At 53.5% G+C, this 14,450-nt stretch overlaps 2 protein-coding genes across 2 annotated transcripts in view; one reads left to right on the top strand and one right to left on the bottom strand.

The window, feature by feature from the left end:
* The window catches only part of LOC148816915 (V-set and immunoglobulin domain-containing protein 10-like 2), a 33,690-nt gene extending 31,233 nt beyond the window's left edge, over positions 1-2,457 (top strand). The window contains exon 11 of the mRNA XM_088939467.1: positions 1,449-2,457. Coding sequence (XP_088795593.1) covers positions 1,449-1,549 — 101 coding nt within the window. The 3' untranslated portion in view covers positions 1,550-2,457. The remainder of the gene's footprint in view (positions 1-1,448) is intronic.
* Positions 2,458-8,738: 6,281 nt separating this feature from the next.
* Positions 8,739-14,450, bottom strand: part of cdon (cell adhesion associated, oncogene regulated) — a 37,743-nt gene continuing 32,031 nt past the window's right edge. The window contains exons 14-19 of the mRNA XM_088939488.1: positions 12,942-13,064; positions 12,105-12,326; positions 11,843-12,030; positions 11,633-11,712; positions 10,341-10,588; positions 8,739-9,193 (exon numbers count right to left, since the gene is read on the bottom strand). Coding sequence (XP_088795614.1) covers positions 9,027-9,193; positions 10,341-10,588; positions 11,633-11,712; positions 11,843-12,030; positions 12,105-12,326; positions 12,942-13,064 — 1,028 coding nt within the window. The 3' untranslated portion in view covers positions 8,739-9,026. The remainder of the gene's footprint in view (positions 9,194-10,340; positions 10,589-11,632; positions 11,713-11,842; positions 12,031-12,104; positions 12,327-12,941; positions 13,065-14,450) is intronic.

Here is a 14,450-nt window from a genome sequence, read left to right as displayed (position 1 = left end):
CAGTGTCACTTACTCAGTTCTATCGCTTAAACTGGGGCAAGTTAAAGACATCTTTTGTAAAACCCTTCCATGAAATATTCATTCAGCAGGTTTACTAATCATTTTAATCTCCTAACATTAATCTTGCAAGCTGTTTACTTACACTCTTGCAGGTCCTTTTCTGACAGGGCCATGAAAAATGGCTTTGCATTATTTTAAACTCCACTGAAGCATGCTGAGGTCTTGTAGACTGTAGAATACTCTGTTCTTTCTCACTTTTCATCTATTCTCTCCGTTCTTCTCATTTTCCTTGACCTATCTGTTTTAGGGATGAATTTGTTTTCTGACTGTAACGGCATGTTTCTAATTTATAATAATCCTGTTGACTTCAAAACCATTTCAGAGCTTGTGAGCTCTGCCTCATGTCTTCAAAGTCTGCTTTTCTAATACTGCAATCCAACATTTGGATCAACCTTTAGAGATCAAATGTTTACATCTAATTTTACAGTGTTATGGCCACAATTCCCCAGTATATTTTAGCCATCCTGAATGCCGAAAACTAGCTGAACTCTAGAGCCGGGGGAGAGGAGGCTCAGTATTTCCACGAGCTGCACAGCGGCTGTGCGCTTCTGAGCAGTGGCCACGCCAGCACCAGGGCAGGTGCAGCACCAGCTCCCGAGGAGCTCGGGGTTACACAGTCTGTCATTAAGGCAGTCGATGGTGTCGTTTCCCTGATGAAGGTCAGGCTCATTTCACTGGCCCAGCTGTGGCGCCTGTGTCACTCCGGCTCCCGTTCAGCCCGAGCCACCGCTGGCACCGTGAGCCCGGATCAGTCCCACCAGCCTCCTCTGTGAGGTAAAACAGGCGAGGACAGTGTCCCACCCTGGTCCTGAAGACACTTCCTTCACAGCCAGGCACTGCACACATGGGGTCATTCCCAGGGGCACCCCACCGGAGACTGTTCGTCACCCCCCAGAACAATGTCACACCCCTCTGGGAGCTAGCCTTGGACACTCTAGTGAAGGCCCTTCGGACGGTTTGGGTGAGAGGAGAGGTGGCCGTCTTCGGTCCCCACAGGCCCGGCAGAGCCTGATCACACGGGCCTGAGGTCATGGGTACAGGAGCAGCTCGCCCATCAGGCTGGCCAGTCAGACCCCACGGGTCGGACTCAGGCGTGGCTCAGTGCCACTCTGTTACAGAGCTCTGTGAGGCCTCAAGGCCACTACAAACCACAGATCTGTCAGCAGAAACCGTTAGTTGAAAAAATGTTTACAATTTCAGTAGAGGAATGGTGCAGAATTGTGTATGTATGTGTGAGGAAGGGAAAACAGGGCGAAATCAGTAAACGCGAAATATGAAAGACTGTCGTGGTGCAGTGTACACTTGCTGTTTAACAAGACATAAGATGTCTGAACTCGGCTCTTTCCTGCATGAACCAACTCTGTTCCTGGCTTCCCTGTCTTTTCCAGAAGAAGCTCCCTCAGGCTCCTCCCCTCCTTCACAGGCTCCTCCCCCTGGCGATGGCAACGAGCCCGTCAACGTCACCATCACCGTCACGGCAACCAGCTGAGAGGCAGCACAGCAGAGGCCTGTCCCTCACTCACGCAGTCCCAAAGCACAGACACAGCACACAGCACACACAGCACAGAGACACAGCACACACACAGCACAGAGAAACAGTTCACACACAGCACAGAGACACAGCACACACACAGCACAAAGACACAGACACAGCGCACACACACAGACACAGCGCACACACAGCACAGAGACACAGCACAGAGCACACACACAGCACAGAGAAACAGCACAGAGCACACACACAGCACAGAGACACAGCACACACCACAGTACAGAGACACAGCACACACCACACACAGCACAGAGACACAGCACGCAGAGACACAGCACACAGCACAGAGCACTCACACAGCACAGAGACACAGCACACACAGCACAGTACAGAGACACAGCATACACCACACACAGCACAGAGAGACAGCACAGAGAGAAACAGCACACAGCACACACACAGACACAGCACAGAGACACAGCACAGAGCACACACACAGCACAAAGACAAACACAGCACAGAGCACACACACAGCACAGAGACACAGCACACACCACACACAGCACAGAGACACAGCACACAGCACACAGAGACACAGCACACAGCACACACCACACACAGCAGAGACACAACACAGAGAAACAGCACACACAGCACAGCACACATAGACAGATCACATAGCACACACAACACAGACACAGCACACAGCGCACATACACACAGCATACGCACTCTGCACACACGCAGTACACTGAGAGCATACACAAACACTGTGCACAGACAGGACACACAGCACGCACACACAACTACAATTGTCCCCAGCAGAGGGGGAGAGGAGGTTCATTTCCGAACCCAGAACCCCAAACTCCCTGCCTGTCCCCCATTTCAACATTCCTGCTCTGCCCTGCCAGCAACACAAACTCGATTTGACTATTTTTGAATGCAAGGATCAGCTCGGCTTACTCTTTGTGGACATTTTGGTTACGTTTTAGATCAACTCAAAATAATATAATAAATATCCTACCTTGTAATCCAAGGGGCTTCTGTGATGTTGCTTTTTTAATTTGTAAATTGTAGACTCTAAGGGTGTACTTAAAAAATGCATGTAAATGTTAAATCTTACAAACATACACTTTAAAATATGCAGTTCATAATTTACAATCTGCTCTTCACATTTGAACCCCTCAAAGCACGGCTGCTATGGGCTGAGACGCCTGCAGATGAAATCCATTCGGTTTTCTGAGCAGGAGTAATGCTGCAGAGGGTATCAGAAGGTCATGCACACAGGGAAGGTCTCGAACCCCTAACCCAACCACATCAAGAACATGACAAAAGAGGCCAGAGTTGACTTACAGCCACAGGCATGCGTTAGAGGGGATGGTGTTTCAGGAAGGCAGATGTAAAAACTGAATTTTGACAAAGTTCAAGTCCCGGGCACAGCTACGTTTTGCACAGAGTGAAGGATTCCTAACCTGAAAGCTGAATCTCGCAGGACCTGCTCCAGCAGTATATCCGCCACGTGAACTGCACGGTGCTGGCTCTGTCCTGCTGAATTCCTCACACCACACTCTCAGCTGGCTGTCGCCACTGCCTGATGCAGAGGAAACACTGTCCTGCTTTGTTTCCAGAGGGGAATGATCATGGTGGTTTCCACGTACGGTCTTTAAAATAAAAAGTTGTATTTCTGCATCGCCAGGCTGTTGCTCTGATCCCACTGATCGAGGGCCACCTGGAATGTTTTAAGGCTTGTTTCTACTGTACTTCAGGGTAATTGTTAGCAGGTCCAGATTGCTCAGAATTGTTCAGCGTGACATCATGAAAAAGATTGTCTAGAAATCTGCTGAGAGATCCAGCGCAGCTACTGATATTCATCGCGTAACATACTGTAACCATTATGTCAAGTCTTATCTGTTTTCAGTTCAATCCATTACTGCTCGGTGGAAAAAAACGTTTTGTTTTAAAACAAAAAAGTCTGAACTGCCACAAAGCTGTGAGCTCTCCTGGCATGAATGAATACACGCTATACCCATCTGCAGGACAGTGTTTTGTTTTGACATGAAGTCTTTGCTGCTGTACCGTCGCTGAAAACAATGACTAGAAAACGAGCTCATTCTGGGAGCAGTGGGCCAGGGGTCAGTATCGCTGGATACTGGCGGAGCTGGGCCCTGGGTTCAACAACAGACCTGGGGTGCTTTCCGTGTGGAGTCTGTATGTTCTCCTGTGCTCCTGGGGGTTTCCTCCCACAGCACACATTGCTTACCAGGACAGGCTCTGGCACCGCTGTGAGAGTGAAGTGGATAGACCGATTAGAAACGGGTGGATGGGGTCTCTCTCAGGGCACTGGACTGTGTGCACAGAAGAGACGAGGAGAGCATGGAGCACTGGAGACTGGGCACAGAGCACCGATCGAAAACACAGCAGCTCTATCTCCCTGCAGCTCCCAGCTGGCCGCCCACTGGAGCCCAGCAGTGAGAGCCTGGCCAGTACCTGGAGGGGAGACTCCTGGGAGAGCTGAGGCTGCTGCTGGGAGAGGTGTCAGTGGAGCCAGCAGGGGGCGCTCACCCTGGGGTCTGTGTGGGTCCTAATGCCCCAGTACAGTGACGGGGACACTATACTGTAAACAGGCGCCGTCCTTCAGATGAGACGTAAAACTATTAACAATCCCAGGGTGTTTCTCGAGAAGAGTAGAGGATGTTACCCCAGTGTCCTGGCCAAACCTCCCCCTGGTCTTTACCCATCATGGCCTCCTAATACCCCCCGTCTCTGAACTGGCCTCATCACTCTGCTCTCCTCCCCACTGAGAGCTGGTGTGTGGGGAGCGGACTGGAGCATCATCCAGGTGGGGGTACACACTGGTGGGGGTGGAGGGGATCCCCGTGACCTGTAAAGAGCTCTGAATGGAGGGTCCAGAAAAGAGCTATAGAAGTGTAAGAGTTATATTATTCTAAAAATCTGCAAAGTTTAGAACAAACTCTCTATCTTGTTATTGCTAACAACCCCAGCCTGCAGGAACCACATGCCACATGCCCTTTCAGAGCGCTTGTCCATTATTCACTGGCACTGACAGTGCTGCTCACACAGCTCCCGTTTTAGCAGGGAAAGAGCCGTGGGCAGAGTTTTCCATTCAGCCTGCGATGATCCAGACCCAAAGAGAGACTCAGAAGCTAAATGACGGCTCCTATATGGACATGGAAAGGCATCGCTGGCCTCTTTGATGTCACACTACAGCGAGCGTTCATGATGACCCCTGGACACTCCCTGCGATCGCAGCCGACGGCAGTCCGGACGTGGGTTCGAATCAGCTGTGGCTGCAGAGAGTGAGATATTTGTGTTCAGAGCAGTGGGAGGGAACACCAATGCCTAGCTCAGGGCACGATAAAAAATGGACACTGGCTCACCAGAAAGTGCTTGAGAAAAGAGCAACTAGACTGTATCGCGGAGCCTGCAAACACAAGATTTTATGGGTGCAAACCCCTGAAAGGCACTGAAAAGGTTAAAGGAATCGTCCTCACTGTCCCTTCGCGCAAACGAGTGGGGCAGTGACCTGGCTCTCACCACGCGCAGGGGGGTCCACCGGGCCAGGGGGACACAGGCGACAGGAAGGGTCCAGGAAGCGCGGGACTGGATTCAAAAGGCACCTCCTCCACGCCAGGAGGCAAGGGGGCTGCTGGGACGGACAGGGGTTTGGAAAGGGCACGGCCACCGCTGAGCCTCGGCCTCCCACAGCGTCGCTGCGTTTCCCAGCAGCACAGGGGGCCTCAACACTGGCCACTGGTGGGAGAAGGCTGGGCCAGGGCTTTGAGGCCGTGGCCCTTCGGCGCCCGAGGGGGAGCAGAACGTCATCCGGGCAGCTTCTGTTTTCTTTAAAAGACTATGCCAGGCCGGAGCTGTGATGTAAACATTTTCACAATAACTTCCGAGGCAACGCAAACTGTACTTCGGGTTTCCCACGTCCCTCTTTGCACACAAAAATAATCAATGACTGCATCACAGAACAGGCATAAGTAATCAATTATGCTGGATTTTGCTGTTATGATGGATTTGTGAGGATTTTGTTTGGTGTTTGTCTGCCTACCCCAACTCACCCAGCCGCCCTGCTCCTAACCTTGCACCGTGACAGAGTGACAATGGCCCCTGATATCACATGCGCTGGGAACTCTGTACTGTGTGTCCAGTAAGAAGGCGAGGCGATCAGGACAGCTGTCAAGCTCAGGAGAAACGAGCCAAACCGCGATACCAGGAGGTCAGGCGCGGTACCAGAGCTCTTGTCCGCTCAGCTGCTCGGCCTGCCTGTCCTGTATATACCCATTGCTCATCTGTGCACAGCAGCACTGACGTCACCAATAAACATTTCACTTGGCAAGACCTTTTAAAGCTCGGTGAACGGACCACTTTCTCACTGCCGAGCTGCACAGTTCTGAAATGGACAGCAGTGTCGAAAAGCAGCGGGATCTCCAGGCTGCAGCTTGGGGACTGTGTCTAGGGTGACGGGCCAGTCCTGGCGTGACCTGGCGGTATTTGAACCGCAGTGATCGGAGGAAGGGACTGTCCAGGGCCTGGCCAGCAGGGGGAGACAGACAGAGGGGCTGATGGAAGAAAGGAGGGCAGGGACTGGCACGCAGGCGGGTAGGCACGCCCACAACTGGCGCTGGGGTGGAGGAGCAAGGAGGGATGTGCTTTACTCCAAAAATAACAGGAGGAAATGAGGGCGCGCTGGCTACACGCAGGCGGGCAGGGCACACCAGCTGGGGTGCCAGCAACCGACGCGCCACATCAGGGCCGAGGAATGCGGGTTGAGCCAGGATTAGAAAGCAGCCATACTCAATCACCAAGAGGCTCACAGGATACTGGGAGTCACACTCCTCCTGCAGCATCTGCACACAGCACTCACAGTGCACTGACACACACACAGCACTCACAGTGCACTGACACACTCACAGCACTCACAGTGCACCGACACACTCACAGCACTCACAGTGCACCGACACACTCACAGCATTCACAGTGCACCGACACACTCACAGCACTCGCAGTGCACCGACACACACACAGCATTCGCAGTGCACCGACACACACACAGCACTCGCAGTGCACCGACACACACACAGCATTCGCAGTGCACTGACACACACACAGCATTCGCAGTGCACTGACACACTCACAGCACTCACACACTGCGATCTCACACAGCACTCACACACTGCGATCTCACACAGCACTCACACACACAGCAATCACACACACAGCAATCACACACTGCGATCTCACACAGCACTCACACACACAGCACTCACACACTGCGATCTCACACAGCACTCCCACACACAGCACTCCCACACAGCAATCACAGTGCACTCACACACACTGCACTCACACACAGCAATCACAGCGCACTCACACTGCACTCACACACACAGCACTCACAGCGCACTCACACTGCACTCACACACAGCAATCACAGTGCACTCACACACAGCAATCACAGTGCACTGACACACACACATCACTCACACACAGCAATCACAGCGCACTCACACTGCACTCACACTGCACTCACACACAGCAATCACAGCGCACTCACACACTGCGATCTCACACAGCACTCACAGGAAATTCACACACAGAACGCAATCATACAACCCCAGCAGATTGACACACCACAGCTGTTGACATACAGGTTACAGGCTACACTGGGTCTGCTAGAGGCTGAATCAGCCGAGGATCGGAGGTGGGGATGGGGGTTTAAACAATCAGTGTTTCCAGTCCCATAGTCTTGCCGAAGAAAACGAGAAGAAACCCGCTGACATATGGACAAAGAAAAACTCATCCGTAACAAATGAGAGTAGTATTCCATGTCTCAGTCACAGCAGAGTCTGGGCACGCTTCATCACCACCAGCCCACAAGCTCAGCTCTGAGTGATGCGCGTGTGGCTGCTGGACGGTCAGGTGCCACGGTGAGGCGCTGAGCTCTCTGCGGCGCGGTCAGCACACCGACAGGCAGCAGCTGTGGCTGGCGAGTACGGGCGCAGCACTGCTCTCAGCCAGCAGATCTCACAGGGAGATCTGTGATCTGCTTCTGCTCGCCAGCTGGCAAGCCGGAGCACCGAGCACGTTCCGCTGCCGAAGCAGATTAACTGCTGATCGGGGCTGCAATAAATTCGCCATATAAGCCGACACAAGAGCTCTGTGCCTGTAAAAGGCAAGTGTCATTCCCAGCACGTGAAGAGCTGTCGCTGCTTTGTTTAAGGCAAGACTCTCAGATCCTCTGCTCACGAGCAACAGTCCCGCAGGCTCAACAGGCCTCCTTAGATCATCAGGACAAGAGCACTGGCAGACTTCAGCTCATCAATGAAGGCTTAAACACACCAGCTGAACCCTCCAGCACGAGTGTGAAACTGCTGCTGATAGACGGGCAAGACACAGGGTGCTTATGAAGTTCGCTGGACTCTTCAAGAACCACTTTATCATGAATACCAGAGATCACTGGCAATGACAGTCCACACTCGCCTATTAGAATTCCTTATGTGGGCAGGAGACACGTGCTTCTGTATCCACATGGTCATTGTCCATTAATCTCATTAGAATAGGAATTAGATATTAGCTTGGCTAATACTTTTTCCCCCCAAAAGACTTATATTCACACCATTTACAAGCTGGGCATTGTGACGAAGCTCTGTCACCCAGAATTTGAACCCGCAGCCTCCTCATTACAAGTTAAGAGTTCTGAGTGAAGAGTCCTCAACACTGCTATCCAGGTAAGCACACCGAAGGCCGCCGTGTCCGCGATGCACTTACAGGAACTGAACGACTAACTTTATGAGCCCCCTGCTCTTAAAGCGCCAAGCGCAAAAGATCCAGGACCACAGGGTGGCTTCTATCCATGAATACACTCGCGGTCATGAGGCCCCGAGCGGCTCCGATTGGGATTCTGGTGCGCAGCCCAGATGAGCCGTCAAGTCAACACTGGATCAGAGTCAGACATTTCACACCATGCTCCTCTCTCCTCTTGGGCTTAGTGTGCTTCAGCCTGCAGAGGACAGTCACCTCGCTGATGGCAGCACCCCAGGATTAACAGCACAAACAGCAGGCCCACATAGATCTGACATAATTCTGGCAGCCCTTTGTATTTCCACACGCCTTAACGAGCGTGCTCCTAACGACGCAGGAAATAACAGAAGCTCGTATCTTCCATAGTTTCTCTTTATATTATTACAAAACTTTATACAGAAAAAGGCTAAACTCCCCACTGTGTGGAAGACAAAAATAAAAAAATCTCATCAAAAAGCATAAATAATAGAAAAGACAAACTTTTTTTCTTAAAACAGATACATTCATATGCAATAATATTTTACTACTACAAAAAATAAATAAGTGTCTAAAAAGTTGTCACTGCTGTTTTCCTGCCTCGCTTGTGCACGCCGATCCTCTCTCTCCACCCTCCCTCCTGTGTCCTTGTACCGCCACTCACGCCCCCTCAGGTCTCCTGCAGCTCCGGCTGTGAGAAGTCCCCAACGGGTCTGTCCATGGCCGTGCCTGCTGAAGTCCAGCCCACTGTCTCGGGACAGTCCAGGACCGGCAGACCCCGGGTCTCCCAGCACACCACCACAGGTCCCTCCGCCTCCCGACAGTGTGGCTCCTCACCTGCCCGAGAGACACGACACTCGCCTGTGAGGCGGAACAGGCCAACGGCACAATCGCGAGACAGACGGATTTCCAATCACGCTGCGGCTCGGTCGCGTCGACCGATTTGTTTTTAAATCCCAAGGGCTGAAGTATGGACCACTTCAGTACTTACAAGGCAACACTGTGTCCAGCTCTCACAAAAACACTTTTGCGTCACAATGCAGGGTCGTTTTTTCCTGCCTCTTTGAGGAAAGGAACGGCCTGAGTAATTCGACGCTGTTCGACACTGAGAGCCGCGTGGCCCAGCTGTCCGGGGACAGACTCGGGGCCCATGTGGCCCTCACCAGGGAAACTTCTCTGGGCCGGTCCCAACAGAACCCAGATCTGGGAGTCTGGTTGGGAACCGGGGAGATGATGGTCTCAGGCCTGACTGTGCAAACTCCTTGTCCAACTACGTCTCGTTTCCATAGGAACAGGACACTATCTTCAAGACGCTGAAGTCCTAGACCCCCAGGAAAAGCAAAAGGTGTTTTGATTATACTAAGAACAATACATATGTCTGTTTTTCTCACTTCTTTCATATTCACTTTTTTAAGGGGTCAATGCTAACTTTCTTGTTTTGTGAGAGATGTGTAATTCGCAGCACCAAGGCCCGTGCGTGGTCAGAGGACTGTCCACGCTCCCCCAGGCCGGGGTGTGACAGGCGCCAGGGAGCGCTGCCTGCTTTCTGGAGCTCGCAGGAAGACGGACAACTGGGAACGTGCTCCACGGAGCTCATCCTGAACGGGCAGGCGGTTCAGAGCCATTGATGCTCTCTGGTCGGGGTCAGTCCTTCGTGGTGGCCAGTGCCAGCGAGCACTTCTAGCAGGAGACTCGGCTGTTCTTTACACTGGGGAAATAATCTGCCAGCTGACCCACCCCTGAGGTCTGGAGAAGCTCTGAACTGGCCCAAGTGATCAGTAACAGAACCACTTGATCACATTTCCATGTTCCTTCTGTGTCTTTTAGACGGTCACCAGAAAACCTGCAGAACTGTGGGACTCCGTGCCCAGACGTGACCATCTCCACTGCACACTCACAATCCAGAGGCTACAGCAGCACAGCACAGGGATGGTTCACTCTTTTCAAACTGCCCCTGTAAATGATGATGATGCCCTTCTCTTACCTCTCCCTCCCAGCTGGCAGTATTCCCCTGCCTGGCAGCAGGAATGCTGGGAAGGCAGAGGGGTCATGCTGCCTTTCTCCCCTCCCTCGCCCAGTTCCCCTGGGCATTGTGGGACAGTGGGGGTGTCGCAGCCCGGGGTCACATGAGCCAAGGGCATCATCTCCAGCCCATCCTGCTGGCAGGGTGACATGTGATGCATCATGGGAAGAGTGCCATTAGAGAACGTCCCGTTGGTCTTTGTGTAGCATCTGGAAAGCCAAAAAAGCAGCATTAGAGAGAAACATTCAGGTTTTAAAATAAATGAAAAATCCTGGCACAGCTCACATCTCAGCAGGGGACGTGCGCTACTTCAACACTATCAAGCAGCCTGGCCTGGTGTGTCAAAGCAGGGCCATAGATCGATGCTGAACATGGAAATCAGGATTACAGACAAAATATCAGAAGACACCTGAAGGGACTGCAGTCCTGAGTTCTTAGACCAGTTTTTAAATCTCGGTAACAAAATGGATTAATCAAAGGTATCGCACATTTTTACAAATACTGAATTAAGATCAAAATAGCAAACTTTGTGGAGTACTCTATGATCACCATGTTGACACAAACCCCTGCTCTCCACCGAATTGTGATGGAAGTAGCCCTTCCTGCTCACTAGTCCCTGTAATTGTCCTAATGTAATGAGATGTACAAGTGAATAAGTACAGGTTGTGCAGCAGACATTTCACTGCAGAAATATTTCAACATGATCTGCCTGCAGACTTAACAAGCAAGTCGTATTTTTTGGCAAAACTTTCTGGAAGTCAAGAGCTATAGTCAAGAGCTGGATTCACGAGCCTGCTTGTTTATAATAGGGCTGCTTCATCTCACCAGACGCACTGTTGCCTCAATCTGAATCTCAGAGTATGTCTATTTTGTGATGTAAACTGGAGGTTCTACAAGTGACTGTGTACATTTTACTTTCATTGTGGTTTGAAATGCGCTCTTCCATGCTGAGTCTTGTAAAATAGCCTTGCGGTTCCCCTGTAAGCGCCACAAGAGTGGGGCCGACCGGGACCCCCACTGTCTGGCCCAGATGAGAAAGATTCCCGGGGTTCCCTGCAGTCCTGAGACGTGGATATCCCCCCGACAGCACGGCCAGCTGTGAACCCCCCTTCCCCCTCCCCCTGGGGCCGCCGCGAGCTCCATAAACACAGGCCTCGTCAGCAGGCTGGCCGCCGCGCGCAGAGTCAACAGAGCCGCGCGTGTGGGGGGGTCCCGAGGCCACTCAAGCGCCAGCTGGGCAGGGGCTCCCTCACCTGTTGTTGTTGCAGAAGTTCTGGCAGCTCATACAGTCCGAGGGGTCCGACTGGGGCAGCGCCGTGTACATGCCGCCCCCCTGCCAATCAAGAGCAGAGGGTTACTCCTGGGCGGGGGTCCGGACGCGCCCAGCGAGGCAGACCGCCGGACAGACGGTCAGGGGATCCAGCCGGCCGGGCGGGCAGGCGGGCGGCGGGGCGGTCACTCACGTTGTGCGGGCGGTGCGCGCCAGCCAGCAGCGGTGGGCCGCCGGGCAGCTTGTGGTGCAGGTGTGGGCAGCTGCCGGGCAGGGGGCGCAGGCCGCCGTTGGCGTGGCTGGTGCCGGGCAGCGCGGCGTACTCCAGGACGTGGCTGCTCATCTCCGCGGGCGGGTACAGGTACCCGGGGGGGTCGTACTCTGCGGGACGAGAGGCGGGGGTCAGCGCGGGTCTGTACAGAGCTCTGCCGTGACTGGCGTGCCGCCGGACTCACTGTGCAGGCTGCTCTGCTGTCTGCTCCTCCACAGGCACATGGCGATGAAGGCCAGCAGGATGAGGACCATCACGCCCAGCACGCTGCCCACGATCAGGTACAGCATGTCCCCTCCCCGCTGGCTCTGGACACCCCCTGCGCCGCCGCCCCCCCGCTCCGGGGGCCCTGGGGGCGTCACAGCTCCGGCCCCCCCTCCAGGAGACACGCCGGGGGCCTGTCTGGCTGCAGAGGCAGGAGATTGAGATCACAGATCACTCCCTGTGTTCACTCCTGTCTCTCTCCCAGATCGCTCCCTGTGTTCACTCCTGTCTCTCTCCCAGATCGCTCCCTGTGTTCACTCCTGTCTCTCTCCCAGATCACTGCCTGTGTTCACTCCCGTCTCTCCCAGATCACTGCCTGTGTTCACTCCCATCTCTCCCAGATCACTCCCTGTGTTCACTCCCGTCTCTCCCAGATCCCTCCCTGTGTTCACTCCTGTCTCTCTCCCAGATCCCTCCCTGTGTTCACTCCTGTCTCTCTCCCAGATCCCTCCCTGTGTCCACTCCTGTCTCTCTCCCAGATCACTGCCTGTGTTCACTCCCGTCTCTCTCCCAGATCACTGCCTGTGTTCACTCCTGTCTCTCTCCCAGATCCCTCCCTGTGTTCACTCCTGTCTCTCTCCCAGATCCCTCCCTGTGTTCACTCCTGTCTCTCTCCCAGATCACTGCCTGTGTTCACTCCCGTCTCTCTCCCAGATCACTGCCTGTGTTCACTCCTGTCTCTCTCCCAGATCCCTCCCTGTGTTCACTCCTGTCTCTCTCCCAGATCCCTCCCTGTGTTCACTCCTGTCTCACTCACCTTTGGTCTCACAGATCATGACGTTGCTGTACTCGCTCTCTCCGCCGTCGTTGAAGCACTGCATCTTGATGTCATAGGACGTCTCGGGCTGCAGCTGGCCAATCAGGTGCCACTGCTTGTTGCCTGTTAGGAACAGAGGTAAGGATGAGTTCAGAGCTTCCCAGCCTCACACAGCCCTCCGGCCACCTGGGCTCACTGAAGGATTTCACAGAACAGGTCAGATACACATGCAGGCAGACAAGTGGGCCAGAGAGGAGCTGCAGATGTGAGAACTGGCGTCCTCCGTTTCCAACAATGTCTTTCAGGAACTGGAGTGGATTCCAAGTTGCTTAGCTTGGCCATGGCGTCTCTTCTGCAGCCGCTGAGCACTCCCTCAGCCGAGGAGAGCAGGAAGCAGCTTTAAAGGCCCAAGCAAATGGAGAGGAAAGTATGATGGCTGCGGTGCTGATACTTAGGAGTGCCAGTAGGGGGCGCTCACCCTGCAGTCTGTGCAGGTCCAAGTACAGTGACGGGGACACTAGACTGTAAACAGGCGCCGTCCTTCAGATGAGATGTAAAACTGAGGTTCTGACTCTCTGAGGTCATTAACAATCCCGGGGTGTTTCTCGAGAAGAGTAGAGGATGTTACCCCAGTGTCCTGGTCAAATTTCCCCCTGGTCTTTACCCATCATGGCCTCCTAATACCCCCCTCTCTGAACTGGCCTCATCACTCTGCTCTCCTCCCCACTGAGAGCTGGTGTGTGGGGAGAAGACTGGAGCATCATCATTACGATCATTATGATGCTCATGACGACAGTCGCACCACGTGCTGTGCCTCACGCTCGCTCTGACTGCTCTGGACAGAAGGCACTCTGAGCTGCGGCCAGGCCAGGCTGGAAAGCCCGTGCCGACAGCCAGCAGTCTGTAGGTGGCCTGGGACACTTCTGCATGGAAAATACTGAACAGAGGACCACTTCATCTTGTGAGTCAAGGCTTGAGCGGCGCCTGGAATGACCTCAGCTCCCCTCACGCCTGCTGTCAGAATCAAACTCAACCAGCACTATTGGCCTGACTGATGATCTACAGTGTTGCCAAAGCAAAAACATCTTGGCAAAACATGAACAAACATTTACGACAATAAAGTATTACTGGAGAGGCCCAGTCTCTGGTCCCCCGGCTGGGACAGGAGGTCACACACTGGGCTGCAGCTCTGTTCAGAGGGTTTCTCGGAGTGCAGCGGAAAGTGCGCCGTCTCTCTCTGCTCTCTCTTCCTTATCTCCACTGACACCAGGTCTCACTCACTCTTCACTCACTGCCCTCACACCCTCCTTGCCCAGGGTCGCCTGTCCCTTCCTACTCCGCACCCTTCTGCAAGCAGGGAGGGGTCTACTCAATGCAGGGAAGACCTCCAGGGAAAAGAGTGGTGCTGGTGAACCTAACCTCCAGGCACAAATGTCCAAACCAGTGTCCCAGATTGAGGGAAGACATGAAACTGAGGCTGGGACCTGGCCCTGCTCTTCCGGAGGGGTC

The sequence above is a fragment of the Atractosteus spatula genome, chromosome 22, assembly GCF_055471065.1.
Source record: "Atractosteus spatula isolate fAtrSpa1 chromosome 22, fAtrSpa1.hap1, whole genome shotgun sequence".
NCBI classification, from domain to species: domain Eukaryota; kingdom Metazoa; phylum Chordata; class Actinopteri; order Semionotiformes; family Lepisosteidae; genus Atractosteus; species Atractosteus spatula.
The sequence above is the reverse complement of the archived record's forward strand: the minus strand, read 5'-3'. Positions and strand labels throughout refer to the sequence as shown.